Genomic DNA, 20,773 nt, shown 5'->3' with positions numbered 1-20,773 from the left:
AAAATGCCCCAAACCAATATGTTACTACAAAAAGGTTACAGGACACAAGGTTCAAATACAAACATAACTTTCCTATGCACCACAGATTACACATGGAGTATAAAATATAAACATGTAACAAGTTGCATTTGCTCTCCCCAAAACAGAAATATTTAGTTTTAAATCCAACAAAAAATACAAATATATTGAAGGAAAAACCACAAAGCTGAAGAAAGCAATTATAGAATTAAATATATGGAGATATACTACATGTTCATGGAGAGAAATATTCAAAATAATAAAAATGTTAATTTTCCTCAACTTTATCTACAAATTCAATGATAAACCAATCAAGAGTTATTTTGTAAATATTGATAAAACTCTGAGTTTCATCTAAGTGCTGTAGGTACAGACAAAAGGCCTAGAAGAGTCAGGAAAATATTGAAGGGGAATAAATCAAATTCTTTCAGTGGATTATATTAAAAGATTTTCTTCTTTAAAATCTACTTTCTGAAAGACGTTTTCAAGAGAATAAGAGGTCAAGTCAGATACTGAGGAACAACAAACAAAAAAATCCAACTGCTAAAGTCATATCTGATAAGGGAGTGTGGAATGGTCAATTCACATGTCAATTTGAATGAGTCATGGAGTTCCACTTTACCATTATTTCTGAATGTTTCTAAAGAGTGTTTCCAGGTAACATTAGTATTTCAAACAATGGGTCAGTGGAGCATATTTCCCTCCATAATTTAGCTGAGGATCATTCAAAATATTTACAGACTGAAAAGGTTAATAGGGAGGAAGAGAGAATTTGCCCTTCTGCCTGATTACTTTAGATGGAGCACTGATCTTCTGTTCTCTGACTACAATTTCCTCCATCAACTCTCCTGATTCTTAGCCCTTAAAAATAAGACTGAATTGTACCACAGACATCCCTCAGTCTCCAGTTTGCAGGTGGCTAGCTGTGGGCATCTTAGCCTCCATGATGATATCAGAAAATATCTCCTAATAGATCTATCTATGTATCTATGTATCTATCTAGTTCTGTTTCCCTGGAGAACCCTTATACATACTATGATATAAATAATCCAAAAGATAGAGTTCAACAAGGAGAAAATGACCAACTCTATTAAGAAGAAAAAATACTCAAAAGACCTGAACAGAATTTGCGCTGAAAAATATGAGAAAGCTGAGTAATTGCACACTTATAATCCTAGCACTCTGGGGAGTTGTGCAGAATGATTGTAGGTTGGAGTTCCACCTGGGAAAATTAGCAACCTAGCGTGACTCTATCTCAAAATAAAAAATTCAGAATTATGGCAGATCTAGAGCAATGTGACAGCTCTAGGTTCAATCTCCACTGCCACAGGGAAAAAGAAAAAGACAAATACGGAGATGGCAAACAAACATATAAAATAATGTTCAACATCAGAAACCTTGGGGGATTTGCAAATTACAACAAACATTAGACACCAGTGCATACTTCTTAATATGGACAAAATCAAGAGCATTGCCAACATCAAAGGAGAGCAACGAGATAGTCATTGTTTATGGGAATGTTAAACTGGAAAGACATATTAGAAGACTGTTTCACAGTGTCTTTCAAAACTACTCATACCATATCACTGGAAAAAAAGAGATATTTACTCATGAGTAGGAAACTTATCTCCATCCAAAAACCTATGAATAGATGTTTGCAGCCGTTTTCTTTATAAATACCAATACATAAAGGCAACCAATGTGTCCTTTAGTAAGTGAATGGAAACATAATCCATATTCCTTCCACATAACGGAACATTGTCACAAAAAATGAGCTACCAAGCTATAAAAATACATGGTGTAATCTTAAATGAATATTAAGTAAAGGCAGACAATATTAAAGGATAACAATAGTATATTTCAGTTATATAACATCCTGGATAAGAGCAAATTATGGAAAAACTATGAAGATTAGTGTCATTAAGAGCTGGGAAGGAAGAATGAATATGTAGAGGAGAGGATATTACTATAGCACTGAAGCTAGTATCTATGGTAATATAATGTGGATACATATTATTATACATGTATCAAAACTCAATAAATGGCCAACATCAAAATGGAGTCTTAATGCATACCCAGCACTTTAAGTGATAACATGGCGTCATTGTAGATTCATTAGCTGTGACAAATATACTGATCTGCAGGACAAGGATGTCAGAGGCAGTGTGCCAAGGGGAAAGAAGTGTATGGAAATTTCCTGTAGTTTCTTTCTCTTTTGTTATGAATGGGTCTAAAACTGCTTAAAAGTAAAAGTTTATTTAAAATTTTAAAAGTTATTGTGCTTTAGCTCTGCTCCAAGCTACCCAGATTTCATAGACCCAGCTTTCTAATGGATTAGAAAGAGATTGGCCTCTACTGGGATCCTGTGGCTCTGAGGATTTGACTATAGCACTTCTCTGTTTCTCCTGTGTTCCAGCCAGAGGTCATGGCAAAGCAAATGCACTTGGGTCATCTTCAAGCGAACTTGCGAAATTAAATGAATCTTGAGAGAATTGTTTCTGAGAAGTGTGTGTCACATCTAGATATGATCCTTTCCTTTCATGAGCAAATATGGCTCAGAAACTTGCTTCCATCTTGTTCAGGAAGTGGCTGTGGGATAAGATAATAAAATAATGGCACCGCAAAGAAATTATCAAAGTCCATATTATAAAACAAGCTTCCACTACAGATCCCATTAAATCCAAAATATATGTAAAGATATAGTTATCACCAATTTTGCAATGGTTGGTTTCATCTTTAGATATGTATGTTTTATAAAGTAATTTTAATGATTTTATTGTAAAAGACTACCCTTGACAATATTCTCCTAGTTTTTCCCAAGGGAAGCAAGTTCTACTTATAATATATTCTTCTTGGGGAAGGCATCTTTATTTTTTTTCCAATACTACAAAACATTCATCACTTTTATGAAATATTTTCATAAATCTTTTTCTGGTTCATTCCTGCATCGATTCAATTCCTACTTATGCAATTATTACATGCAATGAAACATTGTTCTTTTAAATGAGGGTGCTTGAGGCTTTTTCATATGCATGAATTAGATGAATCATTTATTATCATATTATTATAATTTATTTTGATAGGAATAATTTTCTACTTCGCTTCAGGAAGATTTTCCTGAACTCCTTCCGTTATATTCTAATAATTTTTGAAAACAATGAGACATTTTTCCTGGTACTTGAGGCTCTCCACTAAATTCACTACAGATTTAATCATTTCAATTTTCTTTTTAAAGAAGAGAAAACTTGTGTATCCTTCACTGAAAACAAGTTATTGATTAGTCTTTTCCATATTTAAAATTATTTCTATTTCTACCTTGACTATAAAGCTCCATTTCATTTTTTATATCAAGATATACTTTGTAATAATACTTGATAAATTTTAAGGTTAGCAAAACTTGGAGATGGGCTTTGGTGAACTTTATTATATCTGTAATTGACAACTTCTTGTGAGTCACAACGATAAATAATTAAATGTGACTTCGATTGAACTCATTGGTGTCTTCCTGAAAAGTAACATAATCCAAATTATGTTTAATAGAATTACAATGGAATATATTAAATGACCAACATTGGAAGGAATTAACATATTTTCATTGAAGAACATGCACACAGATACACATATTTATAATGTATTAACTTCATGACAAACATTAAGAATTTTATAACAAGTAATAGGCTCTGGGTATACTTAGCCCTGTGGAAAACCTGGTTTTGATATTTTGATATAAGAATCAATTGACAAAGATATCTGATTTATGAGAGAAGTTGTTTATGTATTCACAATCATAAATGGGTATATAATATTTTCATCTCATCATTTAATCCAAGGAAAAGTGGATTAAATGAGGAAAAGTGCAAATAAAGTGCATTAAACTTTTCCATGAGGAAAAGTGCATTAAATGTTCCCATTTGAATTATAAGACATACAATGTGACCTTTACATGTGATTTCTTGAATCAATCTTATCATTTTATTGGCTTATATAGATAGATTCAGTTTTTGTTAATTTTTCTGACAAAAAATGCATTCTTTTTTGTCTTGCTGTGTTAAAACTTCCTGCTGAAAGTTTCTGTTCAAGTGTGTGCATCCATCTAATGTTTTCCATCATCAAACTTTGCCAACCTTGTGAGTGAGCTAAGCAAATACCTCTGTGAAGAGGAAAATTAACCTCTGCTCAAATCAATATGGCCAATTTAACTGACACTTCTATGAAGAGTGAGTGGTGAAGGGCTCAGTGCACTAGCAAGAAGAATAAGCTTGGGCAGAGGGCTGGCCTCAAAGGACCATCTAACACGGAAATGTACACAGACAGGCATATAGATATGCCACCAAAGAATGGCTTGGGACATAGAGTTCAATGGAAATGTCTCCAAGATTAAGGTTTCATGCATTGTTAAGGTACAATTTTTCTCAAAAGTGTGGCTTTCTCTCAAATGTATGCTTTTCAAAATACATTTCTTAAAACAGAAAAAAATAACTTAGTTGTTCTATGTTCAATGTAAAATTCATACTGATGTTTTAAATATATATTACAGGAGTTATTAGAACAGCTTTACATCATATGGACAGAGAAGCCCGAGAACACTACTCAGTGGTCATCCAAGCCAAAGACATGGCTGGTCAAGTTGGCGGGCTTTCAGGATCCACCACAGTCAACATCACCTTGACGGATGTCAATGACAACCCACCAAGATTTCCTCAGAGTATGTACCTGTTTCCTGTGCCTTGAATTCATCACTGTGCATTTATGTAGAATGGAGGAAATAATCGAGTGCACAATGTGATGTCTTCTTAACTGGGCATATTTTGCTTTTGTTTCCCATGGTTCACCTTCATTTTTCTTTGTCAAGAATAAAGAAATCTCTGAATCCATTGACTCATGAACCTGAAAGATAACTGTCATCATGCTAAAAGTATTCATTTCTGTGTGTATCACAGTTAAATATAAAAGAGGATATAATGGCATCAAGTAGCAAAATGACATTTTTGTGAAAATAAAGTGTTCTTGATACATTAGTAGAGATGTTACTCATGCAGCAGAATACAGTACGCACATTCTCTGAAAAAAATTTAAAGAATCTTTCATGCAATAATTGAATGGTATAAATGCATGTGCTCATGAACAGACACATATACACAAATGTGAACAGGTATATATCATTTACAAGTGGCTCATAGCTAATTTAAGGAGAGAGATCTCAGAATGGAAAACAAATCTCATAATCCAGAAAACACCTTAAGGAAGCATGGAAGCTATTAATTACTTGGATTTCAAGGTAGATAATATGCATAATATCTGCAGACTGTGAAGGATATAATTATGATACATTGGAGTGTTATTAACATTGCAGAGATTGTCGAAGACATTTTATAGAATAATCTTCAATTATCTTAAAAATCTTACAGGGGAGTTGTCAAGGTTGTCCATCTTACTAGTTATTTTTAAAAGCTTAGTGACATGGGAAGTGTAATATGTTGATAAAGGCTTTCACAAATCTATACAAAATGCTTTTCCCATAATTATCTCATAATGCCATTTTCAGTACATCTAAGACCTAGCCACAGTGGAATACTGTCTCTTCCAAAAATATAATAATGCTTTGCATATCTTTATTTCAATTGGAATTTTTCTGCACTCACACTAATTATTTAATATCTCTTCTATAAATTTCTTTGAAAAATCTGTTAAAGAATTAGCAGAGACAGTTTTTGGTTTCTGCTTTATATAACACTTTTGTATTCACGTTCTTCTTATACTTATTTTCATAATTTCATGCTTCCTTTACCACCATGAAAGCCTCTAATTAAGAATGACACTTGTGCTGTTGTTATACTGTAAGTGTTCATCCCTCTGAACAGAACTGTTGATAAACAGTTGTTAAGTGAATGAATTAGTTGAATTCACTCTATCAAATTATCATTGTTTAAAAAACTCATTATTAAACACATGCAATCTAAGTTCACAGTTAAGTTAAATCCATTTTAAAATACTTTAAAATATTGCTATATTGTAATTTATATCTAGATATCTCCCCAAAGCTCATGACTTTATAGGAGGGGCTTTTAAAAGGTAATTTCATTATGGGGACATTATAATGTATTTGGTGTTAGGAAGTGCCTTCAGGTTGGAAGTGGGGGTCATTGGGGCATGACCAGGAAGGGTGTATTTACTTTTCTGGCTTCTCCCTTGACCCTCCCCTTCCTAATTGCCATGAGGTAAATGTCCTTCTTACACCATGCCCCTTTGCTATACTGTCTTGCCTTGGAGCCAGCAGACTATGAATTGAAACATTTGCAGGTATCAGATATTTTGTCCTATGGTGAGGACAGTGATGAAGAAAAATTTTGTTGCCAGGAGTGAGACCACTGTCATGTGGTTTAGAGGGCCTTGGTACTGGCTTGCAGGAAGAGTTTGAAAAGGTTTCAAGATGCCAGCTAGAGGAACCATAGAATGCTATAAACCAAGCTTGGTGGGAGATTCTGGTAAAAAGTCAGAAGACTAGAATGTTGATAAAAAGACAGATACCAAAGATACGGCTCAAGAGGTTTGAGTTGGGAACAAGGACTCTCTGTTGGATACTAGGCCATGTGTGTTATGCTGTATCAGAAAATATGTCTATTATTTGCTCACATACTCTGACTGTGCATGAGACTGAAATTAAAGATAGTGGAATAATTGATCTTGTAGAGAAAATTTCAAGAGAGCCCATCCTTCAGAGTGCAGTATGGTTATTGTTTGCTGTTTTTAACAATATTTACTGAGAGAAACAGGAGTGAAAAGGACATTTAAAAAGTTTTGTTTTGCCAGAAATAAAGTGCCTGCAAAGGTGGAATAGAGGAGAGTTGGCTGAGTGAATAGATTAGCATTGAAAAGAAGCCAAGTACTTTGGATCAGGACAATGGGAAACATGGTTTGAGTGCATGTCAGGAATCAGCAAGACCCTTCTTTTTTTTAATTCATTAAGTTTATTGGTACATTTTAGGTATACAATATGATGACATTCATCATTGGGAATTTGTAACTTTGCATGATATATCTTGGTTCTTATTTTTTCCCCATTCCCCTGCCCTCCCTTCACCCCCTCCACTCTTCCCTATTTACAAAGACTTTGTTTCCATTTTTTTATTTTCTCATATATTTTCCTTTCCCTTCTTTGCTTTCCCCTAACCCTCCCACTTCCCTTTCCCATTTGGACCTTTTCTTCCTATTTTCCACTATCTATTATACATTGTGATCCTCATTTGACACAACTATTCCCCTGCTGGGTATCTTCCCAAAAGAATTAAAAGCATCGTACCACAGAGATATATGTACACACATGTTTATAGCAGCCAGTTTGTAATAGCTAAATCTTGAAAACAGCCCAAATCTCCATCAATTGATGAATGGATAAAGAAGATGTGTGTTTTTTTAATAAGATGGAGTACTACTCATCCATAAAGAATGATAAACTAGAGATATTTATAGATAAATGGATGCACATTGAGGCCATACTCTCAAGAGAAATAAATAGGACACACATGTAAATACTGAATAGTTTCTCTGGTGTGAAAAACTGAAAGTGTAAATGAGGCTTAAGAACTTTCTCTTTGTACCTTCTCTTTGAACAGGGTGCAAGGCTGTAACGCTTTCATTTTAGAAGGCAGACCTGGGGGACCATATTTGAGCAGGGTTACTTAGGATAATGGTCCCATGAATTTGGTCTATAGTGTTCACCAATCCAGGCAATCAGAGGCCTCTGTAGACAGGATTCAAAGGGGCCTGGCTACTACCCATGTGGTAGCAGATCTTGACATCATTCATATGGTACTGATTTTACCAGTATGTAAAATGCTGGAGTTATTGGGTAAGGAAGGCTTCCAGGCACATTTCAGAAGAGGGCATGGGAAGCCAGGTCATATGTTTCTGAGAGGACTGTACATGAAGCTATAAGAGTGAAACCAACAGTGTCACGGAGACCTCAGGAAGTTGAAGAAGCCAGGAATGTGGAACATCTGAAGAAAGTTACAAGAAGTGAGCAGATCTAGTCCAACAGAGAAATCATGAGTAGTACAACCCCTTGCAATGACTTAGGAATGGGGTCTCCCAATGCATTTGGAGTTTATATCGCACTACAACTTACCCTTTGTGCACTACATGGAGGTACAGGATTTAAAATTTTCCCTGATTGCTTTCTGTCTTGCTTTTGTTTGATTGCTTTCTTTCTCTCTGTTCCTCCCTTTGGGAATGGAAATATTTATCCTGTGTTTTTAAATGATGGTAGTGTTTTACTTCATTTTTTATTTTTATAGAGGCTCATGGCTAGTTTGCCTTGTATCTCAGAGGAGATTGGACTTGGACTTTTCAGCAATGCTAGATCTCTCAGGGATTTGGCAGGTCTTAGAGTTGGACTGTATTCATTTTGCATAAAGAGATTCTCATGATCCTTTTGGGGGTCTGGGACAGAATGCTATTGTTTATATCTAGATGTTCACACACAAACGCTCATGTGATCACAGTTGGGTCTTTTGGAAGGTGATTGGATTCTGGGGATTTGGGTTCTGGGCAGAAGTGGCAGGTCACTGTGGGAGTGACCTTGAAGAGCATATCTCCCTTCCCATCTCCTCCCTGGACTCTGTTTCCCGGCTGCCCTGAAGTCAGTAGCTCTTTTTCCATCAAGCCCCTCTTCCATGCTGCTCTGCCTTGAAACAGCCCATTTTGGACTGAACCATGAGCCAAAATAAGCTTCTCCTCCTTTAAGTTGGGGGTGTGTGGTATTTTGTTCCAGTGATGAAGAAAGTTAAGACATGATGCTAGAAACAAGGTTATGGAAACTTCTTCCTTCATATTGCCTTTGCTCTACAAAGTACATTTGGCAAAAACCATAAATGAGTTAAAATAACCTTAAAATATAAAAAATTTTTACATTTTACAAATGCCAGTATACTTTTGTATGTCTTATCACAGCATAATATGCACATATACATATAACTATAAATAGTGCCATGATTTCATAGAAGGAGGCAATCAAAAATGAAAGATTTAAGATAAGAAATCAGAATTGAATCCTCCAATTTAACTTTAACTTTGTATTCCTTACCAATAAATTATTTTTCTATTGCTCAGTAGTGGGAATGTGATTGAAAATATCATACATAATATTTCAAGATAGAAAAGAGGATTTTAAATATTTTTACCAGAGAGAAATGAAAAGTATTCAAGTTCACGGACATGCTAAATGCCCTCATTTTATTTGTATACAATGTGTACATATAACAAAACATAACACTGTATACATATATTCAATTGCTGCGCAGATTAACAAAAAATGTTTTAAGATGTAATTAATGATAATGTCAGACTAACTGAATATAGCTTTTATTAAAATTAATAACACTACCTTGTATACTTTATTCTTAAGTTGATTTTACCACTATTTTTAAGATGCATAATATTTTAACTCTTTACTGACTGAAAAGTCAAATTACAAAATATGAGCTCCACACGTTTGTTGAAAAATTTCATCTTTCTCTATTTTTCATTCTTTTTAAAATAATTGTCAATTTATAAATCCATTAAGATATTTTAGTTAACAGAAGTTTACAATTTTCAGAAATATTGATAATATAACTGACATAGATGAATGTGAATGTAGACTCTACAGAGATTTATACCTAGTTTTATTATTTTGTCTAATTGCAATGTTATTGCAGAAGAATATGTTTGCAGTGAAAACTTGGTCTACCCAACAAAAAATATTAAATGTAGACTCTGTGTGAACCCACTGTAAATAATGGGCTCTGTCTTTCTTCAGTTAAAAGCTTTCTGGGCAGAATGACAGACACATATAAAGCCTGGCACACTGACGATGTAATTAGAGATTTGAAATGGAGTAGCACATTTCCAGAATCTTATACACTGTCTTGTTTAAAATATATTTGTAGTTTGGTTATACTAAACATAATGCTGCATTCAGAAGAATATGGTGTCACCATGGGAAAATGAGCTTGTAGTAAATTATTCTTTTACTTATTTATAAGCATTGGAACTCATGAAGTCACTATTTATATGGTGAGGAAATGTAAGCTGTATAGAGGAAAAGAAAATGAAACATGAAATATCATGACCACTTGCATTCCCAAGACATCATGATATGCATAAATCTATATACAATTCAAATTACATAAAATTAGTAAGGAATTATCAAGTGGGTATAGTAGCCTAATTGTTTCTCTAACAGGTGTGTTTTTACAGTTGTGCTTGTGGTTTCTTATGCTCTTCTCCTAACTGAAAGAGCCAATTTTCTTACACTATTCCTGCAACCAAAAATAGTATCACGGCTTCCTCCATGACACTGCAAAAATGTTCTTCTAAATTGTTTTTTTTTTTCCTACTGTGAGTCTCCCATGACATTTAAAAATTAACTGAATTATTCTAGGTTTATTTTAATTATCACTTTACCTTAAAATAAATAATCTAAGTAAGTGTTTGAGAGTTAGAAAGGGATCTAGAGCTAGCAGAGTGCTTTTTGCTGTCTCCACTTTTGAGCTACAATCTTAGTTTCTTAGGGATCAAGACAAATGAAGGTCCTGACTAAAGCAAGCTGTCTGTCACTATCAAGACGGTAGCAGGAGAGAATAGAGCCTGGATAGTGCATGTTAACTAAGAAGACAGCCACTACTCAATTCAAGGTGATACCAATATTTGGGCTGAAATGTGTTAGGAAAGCAGTAAACTCACACTGAGAGGAAGTCAACTAATCTAGGTCTTTAATCTTTACTCATAGCTTAAAGTTATGTCCTGTTCTCTTTCAGAGAAAAATATCTCAAAAGGTAGAGCTCTCAGTAATAGCCCTTTCACTGAGGCTAATCTATTATTTGGCTTTTTAAATTTCTTGACATTTTCTTTTCTAGCCTTTACAGTGTTCTGTGTGTTTTCTTGCTGCATAATGTGTTGTTATGCAAAAAAAGTTTCTGAGCTTAGTATTCTGCATAAAGCATATGCATATAAAATTAAACACCTCAAATGAAAGTTTCTAAAGATTTTGTATTCTAAATGGAATAAATTATATTTTTAGAAACACCCTAGTAAATAATAGAGTTGGAAAAGAAAAATAACCACATGCCAAAAATCCCACAATAAACAGTAGAAAATTGATTGTCTAACAAAACTTTCCCAGGAACTTGAAATTACTGTAAATTTTAAGTAATCCAGAAACAAAAGCCAACTTGAGACCTCTGGTTGAAAGCATGCTGTACAATCCTGGTACAAACAGTCCTAATAATTCAATAAGTAGCATTATTTCCTATAAGGATACCAAGCAACACAATTGTTTAATTGGCTTGGTAAGTCAAATTAGTGATAAAGAAAACATCACTAATGGAAACACTGATATTGATATGATTTTGTTTATAGCAAAGTACATTAGAAGGGCCATTGCTTTAAATTTATTATTTAAATTTTCAATAAATCAAATCTATACACTGTATATTAGATTTTGCTTAATTTCTTAATAATTTGTCTGAAAAATTAAGAAAGTAAAAGCTCTTTAACCCATCAAAATATGAAGTGTATACCTTTATTTAAGAAAATTAAGATCTCTCTAGGTATTTTGAAAAATGTTTCTGTAATTTCCATGGTTCCAAACATATATTTGAAACTTGTTGAGTATTTCTTCAGTATGTACTTGACTTAGATAAGTGATGCTATTTGCAAGAAGGTAAATAAATAGCGCAGTTGTTTGAATTCTATACATGGAAATCAATTGAAATTTATTGGTATATCAGTTCAACTCTAGAGATCCTTACTTAATTTTTGTCAGATTTTGAAAGATACATGGTAATGTCTTCCAAGATGATACTGAAGTTTTCAGTTTCTCTTATTTATTTTCTCTTAATATTTCTTAGATAGATTTTGAAAACGTAATGGATGCACACCAATAGAAAGATTTTGCATCTTTCTTGGATTGAAACTAAATGTTTGTTTAAAATTCTGATTTACTTGGACCTTAATATCCATAGCATCCAGTGACCTGAGTAGCTCTGGCCTCTCTACCTCAAAACATTTTAGAAGATTTGTAATAGATGAATTTGCAATGTGTCTTTACTTTTTGTTTTTTAAAAAAGTGTCCTATGTTATGTAAAACTTCTCATATCCATCTTGGTATTTCCAAGGTGAGTGTAAATCAGTAAGACTTTTCTCTGACACTGATTTTATCCCTTATATTTGTTTTTTTAACATTAATTTTGGAAACATCGCCTTAGGCAGAAGCCCCTTCCAACAGTACACAGTTTTGCTGCTGAAGAGATCAAAGTTCATTCCCAGCTTCAGTGCACACATTTCTGGGGAAAGCACTCGTTTGGAGGGATGGTGAACCAGTTGTTCACCCTTCACCAATCAACTGTGATTAGAAAATTTGACTTCTATAAAAGATTGATTCTCATAATTTTCTCGTTAGTTAACTATATCAAAAAGAGTGGAAATTTTTCACTATGACAGATCTATCATAATAAAACCGTTAAGGTAAAACAGCAGAGAGTGCTGTGTCCATGATTTAATACGTTGGTACCGATCATTATACCAAAAAATAACATGTACTTCTCTTACTTGATTCGGAATTTACTTTTGTCAAGTAATATCCCCAATATTTATGGAAAAGAGCTAAGAAAAAGTTCCATTCTGAGGCAGGGATTATTTTATCTTGTTCTTTTAGTCCTTAGAGTCATACGATATAAGGTATAGGATATGATACAATATCATATGAAAACATGAACAATTTTAATTCAACACTATTTTGTATGCTTTGTGTTTATTTTATTTTTTAATTACTTTGGCTATGTCTAGGTTTTGGAGAAAGCATGAGATTGGGCATCCTTGCTTTGATCTCCTACTTAGGTGAAATATTTTCAGTTACTTTAACCACAAAATATAATGATATCTGTCTGATTATTATAACATGTCTACATTACATTTTCTCTTGACAAATTCAGTGAATTCCAGGTCAAAATATGAATTGTGTTTTTACAGTAATAGAAACCAAAGATTTTACAATATATATGGAAACACAAAAGAGCCCCAAAGCCCAAATATCATGACTGAGTGTACAAAACTGAACAAATGGATATAAAACTATTGTCACTGGATAGAATAGCGTATTATTTAGGCTTTTAAAAGTAGGAAATCTTGCAATATTCAACAACATGAATTAACATGGTAAATATTATTTGGAGTGAATTTAGGAAATCATGGAAGTACAATGCTGCAAGATCACAATTCTACTAGTAATCTAATAATTAAATGTGTAGATTCAAAGAAGAGAATTATGCTTGCCAGGAACTGGAAAAGGGCGGGTAATTTTCTAAGCAACAGGTATTAAATTTCAGATAGAGATAATATATCTTATAGTTCTCATGAACAATATTATATATAAAAATATTATAAATAACAGCAATATAAATAACAATATTGTATATAAATAACAATAAATAAAAATAACAATATTGTATTTTAGGTATAAACTCATAAATAACAATATTGTACTTTATAAATAACATTGTAAATAATATTATAAATAACAATATAGTATTTTGGGTAGAAACGTGTTAAGAAGTTAAATCTCATATCAAGTGTTCTTACCATAATGGGAAAAAGAATACTCTAAAACTCAATACATGTACTTTAATTTTAGTATCACACTACGCCTAACAAAAGGTTAGCAGAGGAAAGTTATTTTCATAGAAGCTGTTCATTCATTAATTTAGAGTCTAATCTTATCCTTGTGCAATGTTGAATTACTATTAATTTAATTTTGGCTAGAAATCTTACATCAAATTACCTTTTAATTCAAAGTTCTTGTTATTTAAGATGTTCTTTTGGGTTTTCTATAACAAAATACTTTAATAAATGTGTTTCTAAAGTGTCAATAGACAGTTGTTAAGTAGGATTATTATGCTCTTTAATAACCACTTCATAAGTGCTTATAATAAAATTTCCAATAAACATTCATTATTAGGAAATCTTTCAAAATGTTTAATATTTATGAATAAGGGACAGTGATAATTACAGAATCAATAGTTTTACAGTTGTTGGTTATAAGAAATACTTTGCGAAAATTAAGGGCACCGTCTCCCTACACTACATGTAACTACTTATGTATTTATTTTATTTACCTTCTCATACTTTAACCCGTTCGTTGATTTTGTTTTAATTTCAATAACTTTATTTTGTTTGTGGCTATTGTGAAGCCATATTAAAACCGTTCTAAAAGCTGGTGGAAAATAAGTGGTGAATGCATATGAGTATATTCATTGTCTTTGTTGTGGCTAAACAGTTCACTAAATTTAAAACAATTCACAAAATGTTAACATATTTTTGCAGGTTTTCATGTTCTACTCAGTTTTTCTGTGTAGTTCCAAGTTTCCACATTTTTGTATTTGAATCTCACCTACTGTATTGAGGAATATACATGCCTAATTCATTGTTTATTTAATATAAGACTAGAAATTTTATTTCATATTTCTGTTATTTATATGTGTGTTGCTAATAAAATATTTTAATTCAGGTATACAAATTATTTTTCATTAACATATTATCATATATTTTTAAATTTACATGAATCTAGTATTTCATTTCATAAATAGTAAACTAATATTTTTAAGTCTGAAAAGAATCCATTTTATTGATTTTTTAGTCTGATATTCACTTATGTGGTCTTAATATTTACCATATTTTCTTAAAAGGTTATTGTGGTATCAAATAGAATCAAATTGGTTTAATTTGGAATCTTTTCCAGAGCACTATCAACTGTATGTTCCTGAGTCAGCTCAAGTTGGTTCAGCAGTTGGGAAAATCAAGGCAAATGATGCGGACACGGGCTCGAATGCTGACATGACTTACTCTATCATAAATGGAGATGGCATTGGGATATTCTCCATCTCCACCGACAAAGACACCAGAGAAGGGATCCTTTCCTTAAAGAAGGTAAAAAGAACATTGTTTTCATGACAACTCACCAATCTTAGCAGGGATGAAGGTTCAAGAGGCTATAAATAATCCATGTTGTCACATATATAAAATAACGAAATATTTTCTCTTTAAAATGTAATTATATTTTAATTATGGTTATGTCTGAATCTTTATATCCTCTGTCAGGAAATGTGGTTTGCTAAGATGGAATGATCTGAAGTAGAACATACTGGGAATACGTTTCTCCTCATGTGTGTTTACATTAGATCACTGCTCAAATCTTCCAGAAATATCCCAGTTGCAACAGTCAAAGATGTAGTGTATTGCATTTCCCTTAAATGCAAAGAACTGCATATCATAAAGATAAATCTCTGATGACTCAGTAATAACAATAGAAGGCAAACTAAACACTGCTACTGATATTAGTTAAAATGCAACTATATAAATAATCTTAGAAAAAAATTGATAATTTATAAATCATTCTAGTGGGCTACACAAATATAGTTTAATTTTATAGAAAATCATATTTTAAAAGATATGTTGTTCTGGTTTAAAAATCTATACATCTTTTAAAGGACTGTAATGAAAATTTCATGTTTTTTTAAAGAGTATGATGGGACAGAGATAAGAGGAGTACACTAGGTAACATACCACATTGAAAACTTTACGTAAAAATTGAAGATATAAACAAACTTCTTGTATTAAACCTCATTATTTTATTATCATATTACTTTATATTTTATTAATTTTAGAATTTAATGGAAAGAGCACTTATCTTTTTTAAAGTATGTAAAACTTGAAGCTTAAAGATTCCTGAGTTACGTTACAAATGTCTTTCATATACCTTTGTAATATCTGTTCTTCATAGTTTCACCATTTATGACTCTATTTATTCTGTATCCTTATCCTTCATCTATTTTACATTTTGTCTTTTTATTGATATAAAAATTGTTTCCCTCTATTTTTTCTTCTCTGTATCTCTTTGTATTACAGATATCCTAATTTCCATTTAACTCATTTCCCTCTTTTTCGTTCTGCCTTCTCATATTAAGTAAATTTTTCTTCCAGTTTTCTCCAAATATGTGTATATATTAATATATCTAACTCATCATTTGTGTTTTCTACAAAGTTATGTTCTTTCAAAAGATTTTTAGAGTTTGCGATAACAGACTGAATAAATTGCAGTGCTCTTATTGACATTATTGTAAATTGTACTAATTTGAGAAACATCAAGAAAGTACACCACCAGCACCTGGAAGGAAGCTCCCCAATGCCATCCCAAGCTCCTAGGGCAGAGAAGGTGAGCCGCATGGGTGCCAGAAGCACCCCTCCCCCCTCTGTGGAAATGAGAAGACACATAAACAAGAATCAAAAATAGACTTCTGGATCACCTACAGCAAGCCCAAAGGGAAATGAGGTGGAACAATCTGATACTCAACTACCTTGACTCTCTGAACTGGCAACAAAAGAGGATTTGGGAAAAATGAAATCAGAAATAATTACACAGATAACAGCAAAGATTGTGCTCATGGTGCAAGACATGACTAAAAAATCTAGACAGGACACAGATAAAAAATAGAGGATTTGAGGAGCATAATGGAATTCCAACATAGGAAACAAATGGAATCCATAACACAGATGCAAACAGATTTCCAGGATATTAAAAATTCCATCGAAAGTCTGCACAGCAGAATGAACCAATGTGAGGATAGAATTTCAGAAATAAAAGAAAAGATTGCAATTAGTGACCAGGAAAAGAAATATTGCTTTAAAATTGTAAAGGAACATGAGAAATCAATCCAGCAGCTGCTAGACGATGCAAAGAACATAAGACTGATTGGAGACAATGAAGAAAGAGGAGAGAGTGCAGAGGACATAAAAAATCTGTTCACAGAAGTGATGACAGAAAACTTCCCAAGGAGGGGGAAAGAACTTGGCATACAGATAAGTGAGACATATAGGACTCCAGCTAGCCTTAATCAAAAAAAATCTACACATAGGCATATAATAGTTAGAATTCAAGAAACCCAACAGAAGAACAAAATTCTACAAGCAGTGAGAGAAAAGAAACAAATCACATACAAAGGAAAGCCCATCAGAATCACAGCAGATTTCTCAATGCAAACTCTCAAGGTAAAAAGAGCTTGGAGTGATATATTTCAAGCTGTAAAGGAAAAGAACCTCCAACCCAGATTGATGTACCCTGCAAAACTATCTTTCAAAACTGATGGAGAAATAAGATATTTTCATGATAAAGAGCACCTCAGGAACTTCATGAATATCAAACCGGCACTCCAAAAAATTTTAGATAATACCCTAGGAAAGGACAATGAGGATCACAACCCCAGGAAACCCAGCAGAGTGAATCCATTGGGCATGACAAATTAAATGTAAAGGGAGAGAATCCAACAAAAAGAAAAAGTCATGACAAGGCTTTTAAAACTTTTAACTTCATCTCCCTAAAGAGTGTATAATTCAATCTTGTTACTGTACTGATGAGTATTTTTCTGATTCTAGTGTTGTACACATTTCCTTCTGTTATACTGGATATTTATCATCTTCTTATGTCTACTTTTTAATTGAGTTGTCTATTAATGAGCTTTAAGAATTCTTTATACATCCTGGTCATAGGTTATATGCATTGTAAATATGGTCTGTTTAAGGACTACTTTTCATTTTAATGATGTCATTTAAAGTTCTAAATTTTGATGGAATCTCATTTATCAATTTTTTTCTTTTATACATCATGTCTTTTGTATACTAGGTAGTTCTTGCCTACCCTGAATTCATAAACATTTTCCCTTATAATTTCTTCTTAATGTCTTATACTTTTAGGCTTTGTTATTTAGATATATCGATCCCTTCACATTATTTTCATGTATGGAAATAAAGGGTTGAGGTTAATTTTTTATATACAGATAACAGGTGTTCTAGTGCTGTTTGCTGAAAACACTGTCTCTTCCTTGGCTCTTGAATTGAGTTTATGTTCTATAAAATGCTAATGTTAAATAATCTTTCAAAACTCAGTGGACCATATATGTGTGGTTCTATTTCTAGATTCTCTGTTTTATTCAAATGATCCATATGTCTTTCCTTAAGCCAACACTGCCTTGATTACTGTAGCTTTAGAAGAAGTCTTAAAATTATGTACTAAATGTCTTCCAACAGTGTTTTTGTTTTGTTTTGTTTTGTTTTTTTAACTTTTCTAGGTCCTTTGTACTCCTACATAACTTTTAAATTTCAATGTCCAATTTAGTTTATAGTAAGTATACATAGACTTGGATTTTTATGTATACCTTGTGTTTTCTAATCCTGCTAATTTCAAATACAAGTTCTAGGAGCTCCTAGAGATTTTTTAGTATTTTCTCTGTAGATGATCATTTCATCTGCATATAAAGATTTTACTTCTACCTTGCCAATCCTATCCTAATTCTGTCATTTTATTGCCAGACTATTTTGATGGGGCCTAGGTTTCAAAGTTTAATGGACAGATTAAGAGTAAGCATATCTGCCCTTGTTCCCCACCTTAAGGAGAAAGCATTGTATCTTCTCCATTCATATCAGGCATTCTCGCTGGAAGTATGGAGTACATGTCTTTAATTTGTTGAGAAGGTTCTGTTCTACTTCTAGTCTTCTGATAGCTTTTACCATGAACAGCTGTAGAATTTAGTCTAATACTTTTTTTCCAACTAGTGACAGGATCATATGGCTTTTTCCTTTCCTCTGTTTAAATGATGACTTTTGGGGGTGGATCTTCCAATGCTGAACCAACACTGCCATCCCTATAACAAAACCACTTTCTACATACTGCCAGATCTGACTTCTAGTAGTTCATTTTGTTAAACAAATTTCTATCTATGTTCATACATTTTTCCTCTATTATCTTTATCCAGTTTTAGGATTAGCACAACATTGAGTTCTTAAAATGAGGGGAGAAGTGTTCCTTCTTTTTTCTACTTTAATTGTTTGATATAATTTATCAGTTAAAATGTACATGAGCCTGAGTCACTCTGAAAACACCAAATCAGCTTGCTGCAATAAGGGAGGTCTGTGGACATGGTCCTGAGGTCACCAGTCATGCTGAAAACACCAAATCAGCCCACAACCTGGCAGCAAGCCACTGGATCCCCCCCCCCACCCTGCTCCTTCGTCCTCTGCTCTGTACAGCCACCTGGTTCCACACTACAAAGACATAGAGGACACTGGACCACCAGACCACTGTAATGGAGCTAATCAAGTTCTCAGCATTTAAAGAATTCCTGCCCAGAGTTAGGGGCTTCTGAGCCACAATTCCACTGCTCCTGGTCCAGAGTAAGGGACTTCTGGGCCTCCAAAAGTCCTGCCGCTCCCAGCCCAGAGGAAGGGGCTTTTGCACCACCATTCCTACCACAACTCCTGGCCCTTGGCCCACCTCTCACAGCTCAGAGGTGGTGAGCCACACAGACTTCAACAGCACCCCCCTGCCCCCATAATCAAAATGAGAAAACATGAAAATAAGTCTCAAAACCAGATTTCCAGATGACCTACAGCAACCCCAAGGGGAAATGAGATGAAACGCTCTGATACTCAACCACCTGGACCCACTGAACTGGCAACAAAAGGGGATCTGGAAACAATGAAATCAGAAATAATTTCTCAGATAACAGGAGAAATTGTGTTCCTAGTGCAACATATGATTAAGAAATCTAGAGAGGAGCTGAAAACATGATGGAATCCCAACATAGGAAACAAATAGAAACCATAAAACAGGTGCAAATAGATTTCCAGGAGATGAAAAATCCACTGAATGTCTACATAGCAGAATGAGCCAATGTAAGGACAGAATTTCAGATATAGAAGCCAAGATTGCAATTAATGACCAGGAAAATAAAAATTATTTCAAAATTATAAGGGAACATGAGAAGTCAATCCAGCAGCTGCTAGACAATACAAAGAAGAATAACATAAGATTGATCAAAGTCAATGAAGAAACAAGAGAGAGTACAGATGACATAAAAAAATTTTTGCAGAAGTAATGTCAGAAAACTTCCCAAGCAGGGAAAAGAACTTGACATACAGATAAATGAGGCATATAGGACTCCAAATAGCCTTGATCAAAAAAAAAATCTACACATAGGCATATAATTGTTAAGATTCCAGAAACTCAACAGAAGAACAAAGTTCTACAAGCAGTTAGAGAAAAGAAACAAATCACATACAAAGGAAAGCCCATCAGAATCACAGCAGACTTCTCCACACAGACCATCAAAGCAAGAAGAGCTTGGAGTGACATATTCTAAGCCCTGAAAGAAAACAGCCTCCAACATAGATTGAGGTACCCTGCAAAACTATCTTTCAAAATTGATGGAGAAATAAGATACTTTCATGACAAAGAGCACCTTAGGAACTTCATGAATTCCAAACCAGCACTCCAAAGAATTTTACACAATATCCTAGGAACAGATATTGAGGATCACAACCCCAGGAAGCAAAGCAGAATGAACCCATCTGGTATGACAAGAAATTAAATGAAAAGGGGGAGAACCCAACAAAAAGTAAAAGTCATGGCAATGATAAGTCAACATGTTTCAGTTATAACCATGAACGTTAATGGTCTCAATTCACCAATCAAAAGAAATTGACTGGCAGAATGGGTCAAGAAGCAAAATCCAACAATATGCTACATACAAGAAACACACTTAATTCAAAAGGAAACTCATAGACTGAAAGTTAAAGGGTGGAAAACAATACTCCATGTGATGGGAACCTGAAAAAAAGCAGGAGTAGGTATCCTCTTTGCAGATCAATTAGATTTCAAACCAACACTGAT

The 20,773-nt window shown here is 33.5% G+C and overlaps 1 protein-coding gene across 14 annotated transcripts in view; it reads left to right on the top strand.

Annotated features, from left to right (window-relative positions):
- The window catches only part of Cdh18 (cadherin 18), a 924,665-nt gene that overhangs the window by 819,334 nt on the left and 84,558 nt on the right, over positions 1-20,773 (top strand). For all 14 annotated transcript variants that reach the window (XM_087189262.1, XM_087189255.1, XM_087189253.1 and 11 more), the window contains 2 exons: positions 4,556-4,723; positions 14,792-14,979. In XM_087189262.1, the coding sequence (XP_087045388.1) occupies positions 4,556-4,723; positions 14,792-14,979 (356 nt within the window). The remainder of the gene's footprint in view (positions 1-4,555; positions 4,724-14,791; positions 14,980-20,773) is intronic.

This window comes from Heterocephalus glaber, unplaced genomic scaffold (assembly GCF_053883595.1).
Source record: "Heterocephalus glaber isolate CG9 unplaced genomic scaffold, H.glaber_assembly_v1.0 deba00001538, whole genome shotgun sequence".
NCBI classification, from domain to species: domain Eukaryota; kingdom Metazoa; phylum Chordata; class Mammalia; order Rodentia; family Bathyergidae; genus Heterocephalus; species Heterocephalus glaber.
The sequence above is the reverse complement of the archived record's forward strand: the minus strand, read 5'-3'. Positions and strand labels throughout refer to the sequence as shown.